This window comes from Parambassis ranga, chromosome 10, assembly GCF_900634625.1.
Source record: "Parambassis ranga chromosome 10, fParRan2.1, whole genome shotgun sequence".
NCBI lineage: Eukaryota > Metazoa > Chordata > Actinopteri > Ambassidae > Parambassis > Parambassis ranga.
In genome coordinates, this window is record NC_041031.1 from 12,749,388 (window position 1) to 12,774,142 (window position 24,755).

The 24,755-nt window shown below is 42.3% G+C and overlaps 2 protein-coding genes across 3 annotated transcripts; one reads left to right on the forward strand and one right to left on the reverse strand.

Annotated features, from left to right (window-relative positions):
* The first annotated feature begins 263 nt into the window (after positions 1-263).
* med19a (mediator complex subunit 19a) lies at positions 264-3,039 on the forward strand. The gene is made up of 6 exons (XM_028416327.1): positions 264-483; positions 917-1,039; positions 1,526-1,659; positions 1,781-1,877; positions 1,955-2,049; positions 2,666-3,039. Exons 1-6 carry the CDS (start codon positions 264-266, stop codon positions 2,729-2,731), a joined length of 735 nt encoding a protein of 244 aa, XP_028272128.1. The 3' UTR covers positions 2,732-3,039.
* A 59-nt stretch (positions 3,040-3,098) lies between these two features.
* slc43a1a (solute carrier family 43 member 1a) lies at positions 3,099-23,262 on the reverse strand. 2 transcript variants are annotated; one of them, XM_028416510.1, is made up of 15 exons: positions 23,040-23,262; positions 18,396-18,559; positions 18,097-18,292; positions 16,568-16,623; positions 16,060-16,136; positions 7,629-7,721; positions 7,216-7,349; positions 6,988-7,115; positions 6,664-6,810; positions 6,552-6,587; positions 6,330-6,465; positions 6,124-6,253; positions 5,945-6,018; positions 5,477-5,600; positions 3,099-5,297 (listed from the first exon to the last, which is right to left on the reverse strand). In XM_028416510.1, exons 2-15 carry the CDS (start codon positions 18,547-18,549, stop codon positions 5,100-5,102), a joined length of 1,683 nt encoding a protein of 560 aa, XP_028272311.1. In that variant the 5' UTR covers positions 18,550-18,559; positions 23,040-23,262; the 3' UTR covers positions 3,099-5,099. The 2 variants fall into 2 exon arrangements, with proteins under 2 accessions (XP_028272311.1, XP_028272310.1); XM_028416509.1 differs by having other exon boundaries at positions 18,390-18,559.
* Between the last annotated feature and the right edge of the window lie 1,493 nt (positions 23,263-24,755).

Here is a 24,755-nt window from a genome sequence, read left to right on the forward strand (position 1 = left end):
AATCAGACCGGGCCTCTAAACGGGACCGGCGTCAGTTCGGGCTCGGCTATTATTTGAGGTTTTACGGTATTCATGCGTGGCTCTACCATTACGGTAGTGTGCCTTTGTGTCTAGTATTACGGTAAGTGGACCATGAAAATAACGCCACAAAGCAGTAGAGCGTCGAGCAGTTGATACTCACAGTGAATTGCTTACAGACTGCGAGCCATAAGCTACGATAGCCCGGCGTTTCGTTTTATTTAAATGTATCAGTCGTGATAGATATGACGGAAATGTTTTCAACTTTGTTCGGGCAAAATGAAGCTCAGGGACCGCCCGGCTCGTCGTCTCTGGGTTTCGGACCAGGGAAGCCTCCACCTCCGATGCCGCAAAACCAAGTCTCTATGGCGGGACAAATGCCACCGCAGCTCGGGGATGAGGGGCCTGCTCTGCGGAAGCCCGGTGTTATGAATGAGCCTTTCTACTTACTACGGGAGCTTCCCGGTACAGTTGGAATATTACTATCTGCCAAATACTTTATGTGTTATTAACTTTTCAAATAATAAATATGTAAGCTGCTGCGAAATGTTTTTTTTAGCAGTTTGTAAACATTGCTAGCTAACGTTAGCAAAGCGGATAAGTGGTGACCAAAATTTTCAGCAAAGCTAATTACAGTGATCAGCAACTTGTCTTACAGTAGATGAGTTAGTAGTTACTAGAGAGAGTTTTTCTGATATTTATGACATAAAAAAGTCCAACCATGCTTCTTGTTGATAAAAAAATACCCGTTATGTTACATTACGTCCCAAGCATCCCTGAAGAAACATCAGTTCAGGAAACTACTTTTAAAATGTCATATATTCAGTTTGAGTACTTATTTATGCAGGACATGTAAATGATTAAGAATCATTTTAACATGAAACTGTGTTGTTTGTAGTGGGAAACGAATTAACAGGCAACACCAACCTCATCACACACTACAACCTGGAACATGCCTACAACAAATTCTGCGGGAAGAAGGTGAAGGAGAAACTCAGCAACTTTCTGCCCGAGTTACCAGGTGAGACATAACAATGGCTAGATAGCCAGGTATTACTGAGGGGGGCAAAACACCTTGTTAAACCAATTCAATTTAGTGAATTGAAGTGTTTTCTAAATGGTGTCATGGTAATGGGACTATGGTAGAAATGGAGCAGGGAGCTTTTAGTCTGCCTGCATCCAGCAGCTTTCTCCTGGGGAATCCCCAGTTACTCCTAGGATAGCTGGCCCCTGGCACCTCTGCCTAGCTAGCAGTTGCCATGCTGGGTAGACAGACAGGACAACTATGTAGCTAAGTGGGGTAAATCATGAGCCTTGCCTTAACTCTTATCTGCTCTCTGTTCACCACAAACCAGTAAATGTATAAATGCAAAAACTCCACCGAATGGCCAGTTTTGGCCTCTTTTTCATAACTTGTGAACATCAGACATTTAAAAAGGACCTTAAATAGTGTTAAACTGTTATCCCACAAGCAGCACTACACTCACTTGTTCTTTCTATTCTGCAGGTATGATTGATTGTCCAGGCACACAGGATGGCAGCTCGTTACGCTCACTAATTGATAAGCCTCCAGTGTGTGGAAACTCCTTCAGCCCACTTACTGGTGCTCTGCTCACAGGCTTCAGACTACACACAGGACCGGTATTTACAAACGTCCATTTTTTAATTACAATATTCTTGCCTACTGTAAATAGTGTTACATAATTTCCAGTCATATTGTTCAGTCTAGTACTTACATGAATGCTTATGTTTGTTTTTCCAGCTCCCAGAACAGTACAGACTGATGCACATACAGCCTCCAAAGAAGAAGAGCAAACACAAGCACAAGCACCATCGACCACAGGACCCATTACCACAAGGTAGGACGTGAGATTTCCACCGACACAGGTACACAGCAATATGACGTGTTTATACTGACCTTTTTTTTATGTCACAGAAACTCCATCAGACTCTGATCCCAAGAAGAAGAAAAAGAAGAGGGACGACGACCCAGACCGCAAGAAAAAGAAGAAAGACAAGAAAAAGAAAAAGGTAAGAAAATCCATCAAGGCCTTAGTAATTCATAACATTTCCACTTGGTGGCGGTATGAGACTCAATGTACTCATGAGCGGCGAATCGTCACTCTTATAAATTGGATCTTGACTAGACAATAAAACAGTATCCCACTTTCTGCTACTTACCAAAGAAATCAATGTCACATAAAATATGGCTTTGAAATTGCAGACAGACCTGTGAACTTGCACTCAACCTCTATTGACTGATAACTAAAAATTTTGCATCAAAAATCTAAAGCTGAAATCTGTCATTTGCAAAACTGTCTAGCCACTTTGATGTGACATTATAGGCAGGTAGATCAGTTAATTCTGTTTGCTGTGTTTTTGAGATATGACTTGAACCTAACTGGACAAAATGGACTGATTATTGGAAAGACACACACTTGACTCTGCGCTGTGTGTCAGGACAAAAACCAAGCAGTAGATGCAGAATAAAACTCTCACTCAGCAGAGATAAACTAGCCAGATTATCACATATACTGTATTATCAAGTGTCTCTGCTTTCTATACTCATACTAGTTGGCATTCATGTCTTTAAGCTATATTAAAGAACTGCACATATTTAAAACCAACTCTGTATCTTCTTCTGCAGAACCGCCACAGTCCCGACCACCCCGGCCTTGCTGGGTCACAACCCAACAGCAACAGCCTCAGATAGACAGGGGCCCACTGTGTGCATGCTTGTGTTTGAATGTGCGGTTTTTGTAAGAGTGAGTGTGTGTATTTTACAGGTAATTGTATTATTAAGAATACATTAAATGAGAGGAACACATGGCTGGATGATGTGCATGTGTGACCAGCGACACAGTGGATGTGTGGTGACAAAAGAAAGAAATGTTATGAGTGCGAAAGGGAAAGATGAGCTGGTTTTATGAATGACAAAGTATGTCTGTTTAATTTTGTTGTAATATCTTTTGACCATAATGCCAAAATCAAATAAACTTTGGTTATTACCTTTTGTTTGCATTGCTCCTCTTTTCATAATTTAAAGTTGTTTTAGTGAAAACACCACACGTAATCACCTATTATCCATACACTTGTTTGTTTATTAAATGCACATGCAGGATATTTATTGAGCAAAGGCAGGAAAAAAGGATGTACAATAATAAGAAAGACATACCAACACTTCAACCTCAATGAGAAAAAAGGGACAATGTGATAACCACAGCAGATGATACAGTGTTAAAACACATAAACAATGTTTTTCACATGTGTAGACTGTCAGAGGTGTTGATTTCATTGAATTGGGTTGAATCAACAACTGTGACATTCAACCAAACAAAAAAAAACCTGCACGACTAATGCATAGTTTGTTTTTGCTCCTATGTATGTGCCCCTTTGGAAAAAGTGCTGAACTATAGACTACCATCACAGTCCCCATCGATGGCTTTGGTTCACAGAGAAAGATGTTTGGCAGAGGCTTTTCACTTCTTTTGCTATAAAACCAAGACGGCAGCAAAGGCACACAGTTGAAACAAATCTCCTTCAAAGCGAGAGTGCAAAGATTCAAGAAGCTTTTTCATATATGAAGAAATACATACATGAGGAAAAAGGCTACTGAAAACCTCTCCAGGCACTGAAATGGTAGGAGTAGAATATACATTACAATGGATTTCATAAATCTTATGTGATGCTGTCGCAGTGTACATACAAAACATACGTTGCTTTGGAAGACCTTTTTTATCTATTTGAACCTGCAGCTGGCTGAAATACAGAGGTCAAACACTGCAGACACCTTTCTGTTGAAAAAAATTACCACTGCTAGTCACTCCTTAGTCGTCAGTTAATACACTGTACACACCCATATACAGTAAAGCAAGTATAATATGTCATAAAATACAAGCTACACCTCACTTCTATATACAAAAACAGTGGAGGTTTGCTTAGTCCTGTATCAATACAATGACAAAAAAAAGCCAAGAAGCAAGATACACACACAGTAAATCATCTGAGCTTCATTCATCAGCCCGCTACAAGATAACATACGTTTCCCTTTGTTTAACGCTACTGCAGCAAGAGTATAAAAAGACACCTAACACATAGTTTATACACGCACTAGTTCATTTCTGTGCATAAAGCAGCAACACTGTCAGAATTTACAAAAAACATCATTATTCTTTGTGAAATCTCCTCATGAAAACGTTTTCCTATTATAAAACAATTCCAGGCTGAATGAAATTCACCTCTGAATTCACAAGGAGACACAGAATAAGTGATCACATCTTTTTACAAAGGCTGCTTGAATTCAAATCATTTCTATTTCCCACTGTGGGACTGAGCAATGGTGGAAGGAGTTGGTTGCAGAGAGACAGTACAATAAAAAAAAGAAAACAGAAAAAGAGGAGGTAGATGTGATGTCTCTACAACCAGCATATGTTTGCATGTGAATAGCTGGGCATTAGTAGTATTATCATATTTATTTAAGTCATATGTCTGTGCATAAAATACTGTTGTATAGATATATATGTGTATAGCTTTTGCTTAGGGATAACAGTAGAAACAGCACAATTAACCAAAGTTTACTTACTGTATTTTCACGACCATAAGGCGCACCTAAAAGTCGGCCGTGCGCCTTATATTGCAGTGTGCCTTGTGTATGGGTTGAGTACTCATATACACTTTATAACTGTCCTATTCAAGCAGGTCTTTGGTGTCAGCATATGGTACTGTGATAATAATCAGAATTCTTTGAAAACTATCAGAATAGTGTTTCAAGTACAGTAATATCTGTGAAATCTATGGCTTTAAATCACACTAATTTGGCACCTTTTCTTTAACCTCAAGTGACATAAATATACAAATGATGATGACACATATCTTCCTAAATCAGACAGAACAAAAAGTTCTGAATGAGGATCCGATTTGTGTGTTGTTGTGGTTCGTGATGAGCAAATCTGGCATCAGCAATAATACAACAAAAACCATAAAAACATGGAATATTAACATAATTCTAAATTGATTGCTGATGCTCATTTTAAAGGCACATACAAAAATAAATCCCCCCAAAACCTCTGCATTGATGCAGTCTAAACCTCCAGAGCGGTGGAGCCGTTGCTGTGGGGTTTGTAGCCGTTAGCCTCGGTGTGGTTAAGCGCCTGCATCTCCTGATCGGCGGCTTGCTTGTCTCTGGCCTCCTTTTCCTTCAGCAGTTGTCTACGGTGGTAGAACAGGTAGGCTGGCAGTAGAAACCCGCCTAAAGAGAAGATCATTAGGCCGAGGTTGATCTAAAGGACAGATGGAAGACAGAAGTGGACCGTACAGTTAGTGCATTTACATTAAAACTCTTGACATCTCAGGATACAAAAATCAAACAGTGGCTGTTTAAACGGCAGTGCTGAGAGGCTGCTTATGTCTGTCTCAGTGCAAAGTGTGCAGGCATGCAGAGATGAGTGAGTTTCTTCACCCAGTAGGGGTCTCCTTTCATCGGTCCGACCATGGCGATGAAGAGTGGCTGCTGCAGCAGTGCCACCACAGCGCTGATCATGGACTGGAGACCCGTCAGTGTGCCAAAGTGGTTGGATGGGTAGCTGTGGGGGAAAAAGTTGTTAGAGTTTCAAAACACTGAGCAATGGGTTAATCTGTAAGCACTCATTACATCTGATTATATCATACTGTTGGAGGTGACCTCTAGATATGTTGAGTGGTTGCTAGGATTTGTGAACACTTATACTGCAGTATCCACATCTGGTTGCTTTTATCACACTGTAAAGTGCTGCTTTGTGTTTGGTGTTTATATGGTGTTAGGAAATAAGTTTAAATGGGTCAGAAAAGAGGTCATTGCCAGATTGTATAGTTATTATGTTGAATGTCAATTATCTTATTATTGGACTGGAAACCAGATCTTATTGTAATGAGAGCTTGTGACACTCACACAGCAGCGTAAAGACCTCCACAGCAGGAGTGGATGAAACCTCGGACTACCGTGTGGAGGATGAAGGTCAAGATCTAAGGCGGGGAAAACAGAAAAGAAACATGTAAATATATGTATCTAAGTATTTATTCTTCTTTCACTGTTGTCTGGCTGGCATAAAGTTTGTGTGTGTGTGTTACCTGTAGAGGTAGATTGTCTATGAGGCAGCAGGTTCCAAAGATGATCAGCAGCATGTTGGTGAAGATGAAGGCTCTCATTGCGTTGGTCACCTTCTGGATCTTACGGTCTCTTTTTGGTCCACTCGTCAGCCTGATGGTGATGATTGTAGGTATGTTATTAACCCAGTAAACAGCACCACTGTGCCCACATGTGTTACCACACGTACCTCTGCTCTGTGCCAGGGGGGACGGGCTTCTCATCCTCGCACTCCTTCATCTTCCAGTCCATGATATAGCCAATCAGAGGACATGTGACCAGACACAGCAGCTGCAGTGTGCCAAAGATGGATGAGTAGAAACTCACTGAAAGATAATGATATTAAATTAAGACATGCTGATGCCAATTCACACCAAGTGTATAAATGTAAAACCGTATTATGAGTACTCACCTTTCTCTTCTGCTTCGATCACCTGTTGGTCAGATGCTGAAATACAACACAGGATTCATTCTGTCAGTTCTAATGTTTGAATTTAAAATGTGGGAGAAGATTGAACACTTACGGTGCTCGTCACCATGTGTAACCAAGAATTCCAGCATCTTGTTCATCGCCCCCATATAAAAGATGATCCTCAACTGGGTCATTCCCATTGTGATCAGACTCCACAGGAAGATGGGAGAGAAGACGGACTGGCGAAAGGGAACAGCATCTGAGAGGGGAGGAGAGCGTTTTAGTTTTGCATGTGAAAGGAGTTCAGGGCCAGTTTTAAATCAGTCTCTGTTTATGGTGTGTTTGATAATTGTGTCGTGTAGTTTGCTTGCCTTCATATTACAAATGGAAACCAAAAAGCCTCCAGTGACAGAGTGTTGAGTCTTTGTTGACTTACTGGGTGCAGGTTCAGATCCATTAGGGAGCTTCTCTGCGGAGTGTCGGATGTCCCCGTTCTTCTCGCTCAGTCTCTCAACCACAGTCTTCCCGTCAGATGAAGGCGGCTCTTTCCTTGTGAGGATCTTACTGTTATACACACACACAGGTGGTTTGGAATGAGGACTGTGCTGCTTTCAATAAACATTTTTGTAAAAATATAAACCAACAGCATGGCAGTCGTACTAACCTGTAGTCCACCTCATCAGGTGTTGGGAAGCCCTCTACAGGCCAGTTCAGGAAACAGTTGAAAAAGACAAAACCTGCAAGACCCGCCCACATCCACATGATCACCTGGAAGGACACGCCTTGATCGTAGACGAGCTAGGAAGAAGAAACAGAGCGAGAAAAAACATTTGTATGGTAATTTTCAGAGAATGTGTGATGTTTCATTACAACGTGGTGCTATCATTACAACCACTGACATATTATCACCTTGTAAAGGATTTATGGTGAACAGCAGATGCAGAGCAGCATTAGCATTTACTGGTTGCTCCTGGCCAATTATTCTTTATAACACTGTTTGTCTCTCAAAGAGACCACACGGTTAAAAACTCATAAAACACACAAAGCGTGTAATAATAATGTGGTTTTGTAATTTACCTTGACTCCAGGGAAGGTGACTGCAGAGGAGGCGTATGAGCCGATCATCAGAGACATGACGGTGGAGCTCAGAGCGCCAAACATGTTGGGGAGCTGCACACACAGATTAATAGAGACACAAAACACATATTTATACATCACACTTACAAGGTGACATACCTTAAGCTTGTGTGTTTTACACTGGCACCATCCTGAGCTGTGGTTCAGCACTGCTGCACTATGTTAGTTTGCCAGCAGGGGGCAGGCAGTTGCTTTGTGATAAACTAGACTGAAGTCTTTACAGCTATCAACACTGGTCTAAGAACAGACTCATTAAACATATATTAGTTTCCATGTCATGCGAAACACAGGCATGACCCAGTTTGGGTCCTGGCCCCACAGTTCAAACCAGACTAAGCTATACTTAGACTCACTCTATGGCCTTTATACCTGCAATTTCAACAAAATTCCCAGGGCAGGGATTAAAAGTGTGCAAGCTGATCTACAGCCAGCTCCTGGTGAACTTCACCGGGTTATTTGAACCCGGCACAGGGGCACGCATGACACACGACAAAAGGGACAAGGTAGCGGGCACTAAGCACCAGCACATCATACATTAGGTCGACCTATTTACAGTAATAAGTAGCTTAGCAAACATTACAATCACCTATTGTGCTGGCAGCACACTCAGTGTCCCTTCATTAGAGTTTTAAATGGGTCAATCACGATTATAAAATCACATGTGTGGGATTTTGGGTGTGCTGCATGACAAGCTGACTATTCTCCCTCAGTGCCGACCACGGTTTTCCAAACTTCTGCCAGCAACACCTAATCTTCACAATGTGTCAGAGTTCACCGCTGTGTCAGGGCTTTTTTGAATGGAAATCCAGGAGACAGGTATAGGTTTTTTGAATTTTGTTTTGGTTTGGTTTATTTTGGTATGTGGTGAGTAAATTGTGTTTATCATGTAATTTGGTCTTTTATTAAATTGATTATAAAATAACACTATGGCCACATAACCTCCACAATAGCCTTGTAAAATAACTTGTGGCAATGTCAATGGAGCAATGAAAGACATTAGCCATGACTATCTGGGGATAATTCAACATAGATTGCAAAATACTACAAGGTCGCTGACCTTGTGGTCTATGCTAAGCAGCATTCATTTCTTCATTTTACCATGTGTACCTCTTCATACATACGTGTGCAGGAACCTATTGTTCGATTAATTTGCAACGCTTCCTGTGTCCCGCGACATCATCACTCCAAGCGGAACATCAGGTTCAGGACACTGTCACGCCCAATGTGCATAAAAAATTGTTAGAAAACGTTTTGTTTTAAAAACGCCCTTTTAAAATAACACTATGACCGCACAGTGAGAATGGTGAGAACCAAAACCATGAAGTTGTGGGCCGGAAAAAACAAGGTAAGTCTGGTGATTAACCTCTGTGGACCCATAACTTCAAATTGCTCACAATGCAAAAAAAAAATCATGTGAAGCATTGTTAATATAAAAATTCAGTAATAACCGGCTTCAAGTGTAACAGGAATCTAATTAGTCTGGGACAATGAATTAATTATGTCAGTAGCCTTGTCGTCATAAGGGTGTGCTTCACAATTGTAAAGAGAAACACTGTGTTCTATAACTATGAAATGAAATATTGCCAGAAAAAGGAATTCCAAGAACTGCATAGCCCCGCATTGAAAGGCAAGGTGTGGGTTAGACATGTGCTTTTGTGTGTGTGTGTGTGTGTGTGTAGGTTGGCTGCTCTCCTAAGATTACAATATCATGACAGTTTGTGGTTGGCAGTCTAGTGTATGAGTTGCATGGGTAAGCACGAGGACATTTGGAGGGCCGACGCTCAGAGGTTAGCAGGTAAACAGGAAAAAAAAGTTTTCCTGAGGATGTTGGGGGACAGAGAGACCGACTGTCTTAGGGCAGATGAGAAAAACATCCTAGAGAACACCCGTCCTCATTCAGTGCTTCTGAGAATCGGTATACTTCACGTCCCTCCATGGCCTCTATGCAATCTGCAACGTTGCACTCACTTGACTGTGGAGGCTGGAGGAATGTATGCAGCAGGGCCCTCTGAGCACACAGAGGAGTTTACATCTCTTACTAATGTTAAAGCAAAGAAATCCCAGCCATGTGAGATGCTACACAATGTTCGCTCATAGGAAACCAGAAACAACAACCTGCAGCAAGTCTGAAATGATATAGAACTCAAACGTAAACTGTGCATGTCTGTGTGTGTAGGGCATTGCAATACATGTTCTGCCCTGAATGCTAATGCTGCCAGTGGCACTACACCACGTGATAAGCATGGTGGCACATGAGGGTCAACTGGTGTCAGAAAAGTTGCACCCAAAATGGAGCTTTGGCTGTTTGCTTGTCACCACTAATCAGTTCAGGCTCTACTCCTCCTGTGCTCACTCACTTGGGTGTTGTAAGACTTTGGCTCTGAGTTTAATTAGGGCCCGAGCACCGAATGGTGCAAGAGCCCTATTGAAACCCTTAGGATTATTATTTTTCATTTTTTTAGGGCCCGAGCACCGAATGGTGCAAGAGCCCTATTGAAACCCTTAGGATTATTATTTTTTTTTTTTTTTTTTTTTTTTTTTTTTTTTTTTTTTTTCCCCCTCCGAGATCGCATTTTTGGAGGCCTTAACATGCCCAAAAACTCACCAAACTTGGTAGAAAAATTCATTCGCCCGAAAAATTTTGAAATTTGCTGACTTTTGAAATGCACATATAAAAATGGCTCTATAGCGCCCCCAACGCGTAGCCCCTCTGGCCGGTTTGACACAGGATTATGAAAATTGGCACACATATGTATCACCTCAAGACGCACAAAAAAGTCTCTTGGACCCCCCCTCCAAACCCAACAGGAAGTCCGCCATTTGAAGGTTTGTGGCCATTTTTGGCGATGTGTGACCCTGCTGCCAAACTTTTCACGCCTCGCATACTTCAACGGATCGAGCTGAAATTTGCCGTGTCCACTCAGGACACCATAGGGAATAGACGCATTCCAAAACTCTTACAAAAGTCTTACGGTGTGGCCGGGGCGTGGCCTCAAAGTTTGACCATTTCTGAGGACACAGAAAGTCTCTATAACTTCTTCGTTTTCTGTCCGATCTGTACGAAATGTCACATGTATGATCAGAGTCTGACCCTAAACACATCTATACAACAATATTGAGGCTTTGACAGAGCGCCACCTACTGGCTACACAAAATGTTGTGTTTTCATAGGTTTTTCTGCCTGCCCCCCTGGCCTGTTTTGAGTAGGGTCATGAAAATTGGTACACATGTGTATCACCCCAAGATGCACAAAAAAGTCTCTTGGACCCCCCCTCCAAACCCAACAGGAAGTCCGCAATTTTGAAATTTCTGTTAATTTTTGGCGATTTGTGACCCTCCTACAAAACTTTTCACGCCTCGCATACTTCCTCCAAATGAGCTAAAACTCACTGTGTCCACTCAGGACACCATAGGGAATAGACGCATTCAAAAACTCTTACAAAAGTCTGACGGTGTGGCGGGGGCGTGGCCTCAAACTTGACCATTCGCCATTACAAAGGAACTCACTGTATTTATTGCCCTAATGCGTAGCCCCGCTGGCCAGTTTGACACAGGATCATGAGAATTAGCACACATGTGTATCACCCCAAGACGCACAAAAAACTCTCTTGGACCCCCCCTCCAAACCCAACAGGAAGTCCACCATTTTGACTTTTGTGGCCATTTTTTGCCTATTTGTGACCCTGCTTCAAAACTTTTCACGCCTCACATACTTCATGCAATTGAGCTGAAATTCACTGTGTCCACTCAGGACACCATAGGGAATAGACGCATTCCAAAACTCTTTCAAAAGTATTACCGTGTGGCGGGGAGTGGCCTCAAAGTTGACCGTTCGCCATTACAAAGGAACTCGCTGTGTTTTATGCAGTACTACCCATATACTTTATGCAATGTGGACAAAATCTTACAGTACTGCCATGGAGCCGAGTCTAAACAGATATATATGCTAATAGGATGATACGGTCATAGCGCCACCTACTGGTAGCAGGAAAGTTTGGTTGTAAACATGTGTTTGTTGTATATCTGTGGAAATGAGAGGAGGAGAGCATAGCACAGGAGAGTATAGGAGACGCGAGCATAGGAGAGAAGACTGCGATGAGCCCACGGATCGCAAGGTGCGCGAGGGCCCGCAATGCTGCTTGCAGCTTTAATTTTTTTTTCTTCCTTCCCCCCCTTACATCGCATTTTTGGGGGCCTTAACATGCCCAAAAACTCACCAAACTTGGTAGAAAAATTCATTCGCCTGAAAAATTTTGAAATTTGCTGACGTTTGAAACGCACATAGGAAAATGACTCTATAGCGCCCCCAACGCGTAGCCCCTCTGGCCAGTTTGATACAGGATTATGAAAATTAGCACACATATGTATGACCTCAAGACGCACAAAAAAGTCTCTTGGACCCCCCTTCCAAACCCAACAGGAAGTCCGCCATTTTACCTTTTGTGGCCATTTTTGGCGATGTGTGACCCTGCTGCAAAACTTTTCACGCCTCACATACTTTATGGGATTGAGCTGAAAGTCACCGTGTCCACTCAGGACACCATAGGGAATAGACGCATTCCAAAACTCTTACAAAAGTCTGACGGTGTGGCCGGGGCGTGGCCTCAAAGTTTGACCATTTCAGAGGAAAAAGGAAGTCTCTATAACTTCTTCGTTTTCTGTCCGATCTGTACGAAATGTCACATGTATGATCAGAGTCTGACCCTAACCACATCTATACAACAATATTGAGGCTTTGACAGAGCGCCACCTACTGGCTACACAAAATGTTGTGTTTTCATAGGTTTTTCTGCCTGCCCCCCTGGCCTGTTTTGAGTAGGGTCATGAAAATTGGCACACGTGTGTATCACCCCATGATGCACAAAAAAGTCTCTTGGACCCCCCCTCCAAACCCAACAGCAAGTCCGCCATTTTGAAATTTCTGTTAATTTTTGGCGATTTGTGACCCTGCTGCAAAACTTTTCACGCCTTGCATACTTCATCCAATCAAGCTAAAAATCACTGTGTCCACTCAGGACACTATAGGGAATAGACGCATTCCAAAACTCTTACAAAAGTCTGAAGGTGTGGTGGGGGCGTGGCCTCAAAGTTGACCATTCGCCATTACAAATGAGCTCCCTGTAGTTTTTGCCCTAACGCGTAGCTCCGCTGGCCAGTTTGACACAGGATCATGAAAATTAGCACACATGTGTATCACCCCAAGACGCACAAAAAAGTCTCTTGGACCCCCCCTCCACACCCAACAGGAAGTCCGCTATTTTGACTTTTGTGGCCATTTTTTGCTTATTTGTGACCCTGCTACAAAACTTTTCACGCCTCGCATACTTCATCCAATTGAGCTGAAATTCACTGTGTCCACTCAGGACACCATAGGGAATAGACGCATTCCAAAACTCTTTCAAAAGCATTACGGTGTGTTGGGGGCGTGGCCTCAAAGTTGACCAGTCGCCATTACAAAGAAACTCGCTCTATTTTATGCAGTACTACCCATATACTTCATGCAATGTGGACAAAATCTTACAGTACTGCTGTGGACCCGAGTCTGAACAGATATATATGCTAATACAATGACATGGTCATAGCGCCACCTACTGGCAGTAGGAAATTTGTCTTTTACGCATGTTTTTGTTCTACGTCTCTGGAAATGAGAAGACAGGAGAGCATAGGACAGGAGAGTATAGGAGAGGAAACTGCGATGGCCCCGCGGATCGCAAGGTGTGCGAGGGCCCACAATGCTGCTTGCAGCTTTAATTAAGACTTTAATTGCTGAGAGACCGGGCCAAATAGTAGATTAATGAGCACTGACATTTTTATTCAGCTGAACACGTGCAAAGGGAAAAAGTAGAATGAAAGAGGTATGCAGAATTAGTAAGGACGTACTGCATGTTCAGGAAAGTAAAAGGTAGTTTGACTGATCTTCACAGGCTGCAGCTGCAGCTCCTCTCTCCGTGGAGATCCCAGGGAGCTGATTAGCACCAGCTTCTTCTTTCCACCTCACTGTTCAGAGACAAGTCAACCCCTCAGCCCTCACAGCGGTGGCTCCGCACTCTGATCCAGCTGCAGCTGACTTATGTAATACAAAGACTGCAACACTTTGTAGTCAACTCTTCAGTCCTCACTTCCCTGCAACTTTAATTTACTTAACAAATTTGCATCAGTGTGTTTTCTGACTCTCTGAACACCGGTGCACAGATTCTTTTAAACAATACTATGTGACCAGACAGGTCCGTCTCCATTCCATCAATACGTTTAACACAGTAGACACACAGGCTAACAGTGCTACTATGTATAGCATTCTCTTCCAAGGACTGCTGCTGCGCATTTTTTGGAGATAAAACTTTGCAACAGTTAACTATGCACACAAAAATGAGCACACAAGAACACACAGTGCCAGTGTAGTAGAGGTAACCTCCTCTGTGTAGGTTATGTTAGTTCATTGACAATGTTCAAACTTTCCTCAAAGTTTCAACATTTTTTAGGTTGTAATTTATTTGATTTGTGTAGGTGGAAATTACCATTATATAAAATCATGTGACACACATTCTGTTTAACTGGTAGTAAGAGGCTATAACGGTCTTCTTTCCACAACAAAGAACAGATATGATCTTGTCTGCTAATCAATTTTAAGCACTTCTAGTCGAGCACATGGTTTTAATAAAGACGGCGCGTGTATGTTTGTGTGTCAGACGGACCTTGTGCTCTGCCATCAGTCACTCCCCTAGAACAGCAACAACAACAACAACAGCAGCAGCATGGAGGTCGGCCAGTGCTGGTAAACCCATTAGAAGTGTGGACATTGGGAGGGAACGAGAGGCACAGAGGTCAGGCAGGGACAAACAAAGAGAAAGGGATGAGGGAGGGGTGAGCATTACCCAAGTAGGTGTGTGTAATATTAATTGTGCATGTGTGTGTGTGTGTGTGTGATTATTGGAACACAAGGAGCATTAAGCGGTCAAATACTGAATGAAAGGACTTTCCTTGTTGCTGTGCTGAGGAAGCTGACAGTTGACTGTTCTCAGAAATCATTAGAGGTCGTCATGACATCACAATTTTTGTATTTAACTGGCAAAAGCAAGATTAAAATTAAGAAAACCTTTATTTGTCCCACAATAGGAGACAAATGGCGTTAAAAGCTGGAGTGAGACTTGATCTCAGGCCCTGTGTGACGTTGGGGCATCTAAACCATTACTTTACCAGTGAGCGAAAAAAACGGGTAGAGTCACCATGACCTTAACGACCACGCATGGGTAACGCAACAGGTGGCTGTAACTCCAGTGTGTCATGCATACACAGGTGACATGTTTAGGAAAACTCTCCTGTAACTGGCACTAGCGCATCTAAGTCACATGACTCTCAGTGTGTGTGAGAGCCGGGGAAGCTGTTGTATTACAGTGATGCCATACGTTCCTGTTGCTGCATGGTGATACACTCAATATAGTGTATGTTTTTAAGTCTGCCAGCACAGCATGAATTATGCCAACAGGCCTGCTGTGTATTAGATCCTTTGCGCTGCTTGTTTTGGTAATAATCACCTTCCCCCATCCTTCATAAGAATGACATTTAATTTCTTCCCATACAAACTGCCATGTCAGCTGACTATCAGCATTCTCAGCAGTATTCCCTGATGATGGATATGGATGATATTTATTTAACCTGAGTGAGTCCACAGAGACGGGCGTCTCGGCTCTTCTTCTCTACAGGCTACAGCTAACATAGAGAGAAAAGGTCGCAGAACGAGGTCAAACCTCTGTAATTCAAACATCTGGTTCATTTTCATCTCCCTCTGTGCCATGAACACAAATGTGTACACCCACATGTGTGCACAGTCACACAGAGTTGAAAAAGTTGTGTATTGATTTTCTGCTGACTGCTGGGAAGAAATTGAAGAGAGCAGGAAGAAGGACATGAGAGGGGACAGAAGAGTCAAATGTGTCCTTGAGCATTTTAAATAGAGGTAAGTGGGCCGGGTTTTGTTAGAGGGTGTGTGGTCAACCTCACGCTGTTATTGGTGGAAAGTTTCCATCTGGGGGAAAGTCATGTGCAGCTCTGACGGAAACACACTGTACTGACACACAGCATTGGACTCAGTGACAACAAAAAAACACACACAATAATGTTGGCACCAGCTGACACACGTCACACGTAAATACACATGCCTGGATGAACGTAAATAAACACAGCTCCCGGTCACAACACACAGCTGTTCCCTCATCTGAGGCAAACAGACGGTCCAATGACACAGCTACCAAAACTTTTCTGCTCTTCTGTTCCAGGAGCAAAAACCTTACACCATATTATGAGTTATTTAATGTTCCACAGTGTTATAATATGGGACAGCTGTCAAGTAAAAGTGCACATTTTGGTGTCTCACCGTGAGGGAGGTGAAGGTCAGGCAGATTCCTCCAAAGCCATTCAGGGAGAGAGCCAAGAAGATGAGCTCTGACAGGACTGCAGAGTGACAAGAAACACAGAAGGAGTAAATGTACTCATTGTGTCAAACCAAACTGCTGGTTTGTGTGTGTGTGTGTGTGTGTTACATATTGAGCAACAGTGATGTTTTACTACATTTAGACTCTCTAAAAAGCACATGTGAGAACATGTGCAGCTTTTTGGTGTTTGGCCCAAAGTGTTCACACTTATCCAGTCTCTGCCCTTTGCATTTGTTCAGTACATGAAGAATGTTACTTAGCCCTGTAGTTATCTTAAATCTAATCAGCGCCCTCAATCTGACCAGTCAAGTTTCTTTCTCAGAGGAACCATTTTTTCGTTCTACACAACATGTATTTGTACCTGTATTGTAAAGCTTGTGTGTGATCTTGCGCTTTATTTATATGAAGCACATGTGTTAGTGTGTATTGTGTGTTGTCGTTCATACTCACCTTTAGGGCTGTAAGCAGACGCGGCCATCATAACACAAGACAGACCAAAACATGAACTGTAAAGAAAAAAAAGTAGCATTTAATTGAAAAATCTATGAAAATAAAGCTTAAAAATACCACAAGATAGCTGCTGGTGATGTCTGAGACCATACTGCTCACATATTAATTAGTGAAAGTGAGACACTCTTATTGGCATGATCTACAAGGCTCTACAAGGTACCGATACGTATCAATACACAGACACTCTATGATAGAAATTTACCTTTTTTTTATCATAGAGTAAATTCTGCATTTACTTTTACATTTAACAAACCAAATAAAATGTAATTTTTGGACATCTTAGGTCGACTAAATAGGATCTAAGTTACGTTAACGTGCACCGCGGATGTATACTATTGTATGTGCCCATGGAGCGTACTGATTTTACGTTGGGGCGATGGCGCGATGTTTAATACAAACATGGCGGATGCAGATAATATGTTCTACTCACCTGTCGATTTTAAATCAAAAGTTTAGCGGATTTTTTAATGTAAAAGGTGAACTTGTCGAGTCAGGTGCAGTTTGCAAAAAGTGCCATGCTGCTGTACGCTACACTGGGAGTAGCCTGCCACAAACTTATTATTCACCTGAAGCGACGGCACGGTGTGAGCGTGAAGGCCCCCGCCATAAGCCGACATCCCAGCCGTGGAGTCAGATGTGGCGACTACGTCTAAGAGCGGTGAGCGACGTATTTAAAGCTTTTTCCATGCTGCGCTGGCTAATAGCTTCGTTTGTACAAAGACAATAAATGACGCTATAGCCTTGTTTACTTGTAAATATAACCAGCCTTACAGTGTTATTGAGAATAAAGGCTTCAAACACCTCCACAAAATGGGAAGCTTTTCTCCGAGAAGCCCTGTATGATTAAGTAGGATGAGAGATAGCCGAGTCACTGAGGAAAGCTGAAAGAGTTGCCCCAGTAGTCTAGACTTAGACTAGTTTTTGTTTTCAACAGCATATGACTGCTGAATCTAGTTCACATGTTATCTTTTATAAGCAGCTATGAGGAAGTCATCAGTAGTCATTTGACTACTGACAATTTTATTTCATTAATAAATAAACTCATTGAAATGTGCAGTGCATCGTGATTGAGTAAGTTGTGTATCGCATTGTTAGGTGATTCATATGTGTCTTAAATACATCGGATTTGGGCGGTGTATTGAGATGCGTACTGTATCGGCCTCATGCCAGAGATGCCCAACCCTAGTGCAAATGAATGAATGATCTACAACCAGCCCAAAAGCTGCTTGGCAGAAACAAAATTACACATGTGAAACAATATATTTCCACACCCTCAACAAAGGAATGCCTCACTACTAAGGTCACACCTGCATTAACTGACTGACACACAAAAGGCGTTATCTACTTCCACCCACTGAGAGAATGTGATCCATCGGCTTTCATTTTGCTTTAACCCCAGAGGAACTTTGAGGCAGTCTCCATGTGATAAAATCTTTCATACACACCAGTGTGTATGAAACAACCATTACCTTCCCGCTAGCCGAATAGGACGTGGACCAAAGCGGTCCATCAGAATTCCGAGCGGCAGGGTTGTGGCGCTGAGCAGGAAGGAACCAATGGTGAAGCCCAGATTCAGCATCTCTTCCTGGTCCACACAGCTGAGCCACTCCTCTACCTCTTCACTGGAGGAGTTTCCCAGAGACACCATCGTCACTGAGTCATTGACTGCGGGAACAAGTGAGTGGCATAAATAAGAGACAAGCACAACTTTATGCAGCACATCTGTTATTTTTAAAGACCATTTTGCATGCATGCTGCTGACCTGTACCTGTGCACAGGTGAGAGTAGAAGCCCTCCCTCTTCAGCATGATGAGCAGGGAACCCCAGCCCAGCAGCACAGCCGAACACAGCAGGTTTTCAATCACTGCAGTTACTGCCATCCACCAGCGCCTTCTGTAGGCCTGGAGGAGCGAGGGAGCCATCGCTGCTGTTCTGTGTTGGAGGTGGGAGAGACAGAAAGAGACAGTGTGATGAAGGAAACAGCTGATGAAATATACTCCTTTTTGGCAATTTACAGAACATGCAATCAAGAACACTGCACTTCAAGTAGAAAGTATATCAACCACTGTTATTTAAAACTCAGCGATCAGGGAGCATCAGTGAATCAGTTTTCCTCAACCCCAGAAAAGGAAAGACTTGACTGTGGTGCAATTATGCCTATGCAGTATCCATGTGGGGTGTCCTTGTTTTGTAAATTTGAATCCCAACACCTTAGACTGCATTGTCCTCAACGATCCACCCACCGTGCCGCCAACAAAGCTGCTATTACACTCTTGATTTTGACCAGCGGAAACAAAGCAGAGCATCGGATCACTCTGCTATTGTTTTGGAAATGTGTTTCCAAAACAATAGCAGAAAGGTGTTGCATCGTAATAAAAGACTGCCGTTTCCACCTCAAAGCAGTGCAGAGAGGTGGCCTGAATGGAATCAAACAACAGTTTAGCTTGGGTTTTATCTTGCAAGGACAATCAGGTTGAAAGTGACTGGGTGATGCACACACAAAAACAAAAAGATGTAATTTTAGTCATAGTCAACTGGAAAAGACGCACATAAAGGACGGATCATTGGACAGTTAGTGGCCAGCACAGTGAATACAATCATTACAAATGTGACAAAATCTCACATATACTCGAATACACACACACACAGAAACAACGCGAACATGAGGAGTGGTGGGAACATAGAGTCACACCGCAACAATTCCTAATGAGGACATCTCTTGAGTGTGTGTGTGTGTGTTGCAGAGGGAAAAGAGGAGGGAGAGAGGCTAGACTTGGACAGATTTATTTCTACGTGTGCCCCCAGTCTGGATATGTGTTCATGAGGCTTGTGTGTAATGGGATTATTCATACATCAGTGAACTGCTTTTGTGCTGAAAAGAGACTTTGAAAAGGGGGATTTCTTTGTAACCGACACCCCATGATGAAAACCTCTACAGTACACACACAGAGCTCGACAAGTTGCAGTGATGTTGATGAAGATTCTCAGTCATCCAGGTCATCATACGTAGAGAAGATTGAAGCAAGGCGCCTGGACTTGTAGAGTTTTCTAGAAGACGTTTCGCTGCTCATCCAAGCAGCTTCATCAGTTTTGTTTGGTGGGGAAACATGGTTTATATGTGGTTACAGACCTATGTGGGTGGGTCTGGGTAAAACTTAAAAAAACTTAAAAACAATAGCTCTAAATGTTTCCATACTTACCTGTGATGTTCTGGCTGACTGGGCCAGGTGTGTCTAACGACTGGCTAACGACTATGAAACTGCCAGAGGGGAACTGGTTGACAGCCCTTTGTTCTTGCTGTGAGTATGTGCAATGTTGAGGACAACAATGTTCACATTTTAGACAGGGAGGAAAGGTGGTATGAAAGAGGAGTCAAGGAAGCCATCTATGTTAAGCTGGAAAAACCTTCCCTTAACAGAGGTGGTGGCCTCAGACATCATCTTTCTACCACATACAATGCAGTGATTCCATCCATTCCCAGGAAGTTTGCACATACTCACAGCAAGAACAAAGGGCTGTCAACCAGTTTCATAGTCGTTAGCCAGTCGTTAGACACACCTGGCCCAGTCAGCCAGATCATCACAGGTAAGTATGGAAACAGTTAGTGCTATTGTTTTTAAGTTTTTTTAAGTTTTACCCAGACCCACCCACATAGGTCTGTAACCACATATAAACCATGTTTCCCCACCAAACAAAACTGATGAAGCTGCTTGGATGAGCAGCGAAACGTCTTCTAGAAAACTCTACAAGTCCAGACGCCTTGCTTCAATCTTCTCTAAGTTGCAGTGATACGACAGCGAAACACAAGTATATTTAGAGTTAGTAGAGGCTTTTGAGTGACATGGAAAGACAAGGAGAGGAGTCCAGGGTTCACAAAGGGTCAGGAACAGAAAAATGTCCCATCACACTGCAAGGAACACGATCTGTGTCTAAATGAAGCTGCAATTGTCATAATATCAAATATTTGTAACTTGTGCGTAAAAGAGGCTTTGTTGCTAACATTAGTCCTTTAATTTACATCCTGTGATGAAGATGATGCTGTTGAGCCTGCTTGTCTTTTGGGTTATGCCATAATACAGTCATCACTCCAGCAGGAAACTTCTAATTATCTAAATGAATTCAGCTCTCAGCAGGCTTCTCTGCATGTAAACTGGGCGCTGTGGCTGTTGCTCTCTTTGAGCCTCATTAATCCTCATCATGCTTTCTATGTCAACACTTTCCAAATCCACACTTCAACACCGACAGGGGTCATGTCCTTTTTAAACTTTATTAACTATTTTGAGGAGCAATAATATCATAGAAACCAAGCTGTTGAACTAAATGTCACGTGCAGTGACCCCAGAATGGACAGACAGGGTGGACACAGTCCATTTCCGGCCTATGTTTAGGGGCTGCTGTCACATGTATTGGCTGCATCACGAGTATCAACACACATAGTAAATAATACACATCACTGGGAGCCATGGCTGCCTGATGTCACGGAAACAGTGTGTGTGTCTGTGGTATCAGTTGCTCCTTTGTATGTATCTGAGCTAAGGCTATGTGACCATGTGGGTTGATGCAAGTGCAACACACTGACCCGCCTGCTGCCTCAGCCTCTCTTTGTGTGTTATCATACATTTGTCTTCCGACTCTTTCCCGCCTGTTTTGGTGCTGTGTGTCAGTAACTGCGAAACTGCACGTGGTTGTTACAGTGAGCAGGAGTGTTGTGATGCAGGAAGTTCAACACACAACAATGACTTGCCAAGTTAAACATCAAAGCAAGTTTAGAGTGCTGGCAGACAGTTGTGAGTCCTTGTCATAACATTGTGAAGTGTGTGTGTGTGTGTGTGAAAGAACAGGTGAAGCCTTCACTGCAGTTCCTTATAAGGAAGCTGTTTCCTGAAATACCTGAGGAGTAGCAGCTGATGCAATGTTGCCATGACTTACTGCTATGGCCATGAAGAGTTTTAGTAGCCCACAGTATTTATATTTATAGTGAAGGACAGTGAAATACATTTTGGATTTACTGTTTCTTTATCAAAATTTCATTTGCATTTAATTCATCACGTGTCCTGTTTTCTTTCAAGTCTTTCTGCTGCTGCTTGCATCCAGCCCTGCTCTTTTTTCCCTGTGGTGATATTGCTGACCTTTACCAACCCCTGCCGGACACAAAGAACCGCAGGGCAAACTCTTTATCCTCACAAGTTTCCAAGAAAATAAACTGTTCGCTCTAGGCGCCTCTGCTCCCTGAGGAGTCCAAAAACGCAACCCCTGAAGCTTGGCCGGCCGGCAGCTGTTTCTCCACGGGCATGACCTCAGCCTGGGTCCGGTTACCAGCACAGCAGGGCGGTCACTGAAAAAGCCTGTTCTGGTGCAAGTCTGATGAGGCGCGTTCACCTGCTGCCCAAAATGTCCAGACTGTAAACCCAACACACATGAACTCCACCAAAACCAAACTGCCAGGCTTGCACCCAAAGGCTATTATTAACCAAGATCTGAAGGGATTTGTTGCTTTTAATAATTTCACATTTTGTTTGTTTTTTCTGTTAATCACAAACAAAGCAATCTGATTAGTCACTAATGATCCCGTTCTCTTATAAGCCCGTAATCTAATTGATAATGTAAACACTTGTTGTGCATTTAAAAAAATAAATACTAACAATTTTTAAGTCCCAGCCTCAAAAATGTGAGAATATTCACCATTTCTGACTTTAAAATGAATAAACTAAATATAGGCCCGCTATTAAACTTGATGAAATCAATTCATAGGTCATCTAGTCATTTTATTTATTTATTCCTGTAAATATCGTCACCTTTGCACAAAGTATATGTCTGACACAGTCCAACACCCAGTATAGGCAGGACATTTAAATACAACCTTTTATATTCAGTGAAAATTCGGACTCTGCAGGGGTCCATGAAGGCAACACGCTGTGTCGTTTGTATGTGTTGTGACAAAAAGTCGTCTGGAACCACTTTGATTTTCTTACTAAAACAGACAGCAGTTAGGGCTTAGTTTAATTAAGGCTCATTATAACAAATGTGACTAATTATATGAGTGTTCAGGATTACAGAGTAAGTAAAAGCATGAGTTTTACCGCCTGCTGCTGAATGAAAGCAGCGCTGAGAGGTACCAGCATGACTCACTTCCGAAACAGCTCGCTCCTTTAAAGATTCTTTAAATTGTGTTTTTTTTTTTGAACGCTTCTTTGTGAACTGCCAGACTTTGCGCCATTTTCCCCCCATTCGGTGGATTAATCCGGAACACCTTCACGTCAATGTTGTCTCTGTTTAATGCCACGTGTGAGTACTGTGTGAGTCTTCCTGCTGCACGCCGCCGCTGCTGTGTTTATTACAGTCTATACCACCCTTATTACCACACAGAGCATCATTAGTGTGTGTGTAATATAAATGAAAGCTTTTTACTTACTTTAGAGTGGCGTCTACTCAAAGAGGAAGTACTTGAAATGAAGACTTGAGTTTTTGACTAACAAAAATAAGATTTAAAAAAAAAAATCATCAAATGTTCTTTTTCAGTCTGAACCCCTTCATTCAACCCGTTCCCCTTTCTCTCTGCAGTCTTTCTTCCTTGCTGAGGATTGTTCCTGTTTGACTCCACAATTCTTTCTCTCTAGTGTCATTAGTAACTCCCCCTCTTCTCCTGTTTGACTAATTCCCTCCCTCTCTCTCTCTCTTTTTACTGCTGAGGGGTGGAGAGAAAACTCCTTCCATTCACAGGACAGCTTTTAATGCAGATGTTATTCACTACAAATGAAGCTGTGCCTGTGAACCAATAGAAAATGAATTGAATCTACAACTTTGTGTTTATCTGAACTCTTAAATCAACTGACATGTTCAAACAAGCAGCAAACGCTTACACAAGGCAGCTTGACTTACATTCATTTGTTGCAATGCATGTTTCACTGAGACATCTGAGCAACGTCATGAGATGGTCCAAGAAATAACTCTGTTGCTCCTTTGTGAGGCCTTGAGACTGAGGTCGTGGATAACAGTTTAAAAGAGGTGCTGACTAACGAGTTATAATTACCTATATGACAGAAAGACCGTAGAATTTATTGATGTGCAGGTTAATGACACACACATGCTGATCATTTCTGCACAGTGCAGGAGAGTTTAAAATGTCACACTGCTCTGCTAAACAGCAGACCTTTGCTAAAACTTTCATCCTTCAAGGAGAACGAATTCTTTGAACTGAATAAAAGAAAAAATATCTTCTAAGCACAACACCATTATGTAAGCCCACAGGTTTTGCATTATTATTATTATTAGGTAATAGGTAAAACCTAACACAAGAGTTAGATCACTAGATTACATTGTGTCATTATTGACTGTAACACAAGTTATTTAAATAATAGAAGGAATTTCTTTCCTGTTATCTTATTTGTCCACTTTTTTTTAAAATATTAATTCTAATTTTTTGTTTAAAAAGGCACTCTGTGTAGTTTCCTTGACTCTGTTTACATACAGTGTTACTCTGTCTACATACTCTTGTCCTGACAAATATTGAAAGAACACCAAGAACATAGCCTAGATGTTTTAACACTGTCCTCTGCTGAACTTTTCTTATTAACTCAGCTCCACAAACCTGCTAGTTTATTTAGGCTTGCCTATTGTATACAACATAAAACTTAGAGGCTGAGATGGAACATACGCAAATGGTAAGTCTGCTGCCGTATGGCCTGAAGTCAACATAGGATAAGATAAAACTTTATTAATCCCGAAGGAAATTCTTGTGCCAGAGGTATCAAGTTACATTAAATGCAGTTAAGTACAGAGTATCAGAGTATAAGTGTCACTATAATCCAAAATAACAGTACAGTACGCAGTATGAGCACAATATATGATACATGGATACAAATATGGAGATGTAAGGTGCTAAGTAAACATAAATATAGACAAGTGGAGGGAATGACAGTGATGCCTGACATGATTATCTAGCGCTTCTCCCTACAGAAAGGGGAGGAGATATACAGTCTGATGGCCACTGGCAGGAAGGACCTCCTGTGGCGTTCTGTGCTGCTCCTCGGTAGTCTCAGTCTACCGCTGAATGTGCTCCTGTAGGACAGCAGTGTGTCGTGCAGAGGGTGAGACGTGTTGTTACGAATACTGAGGAGCTTCCTCAGTA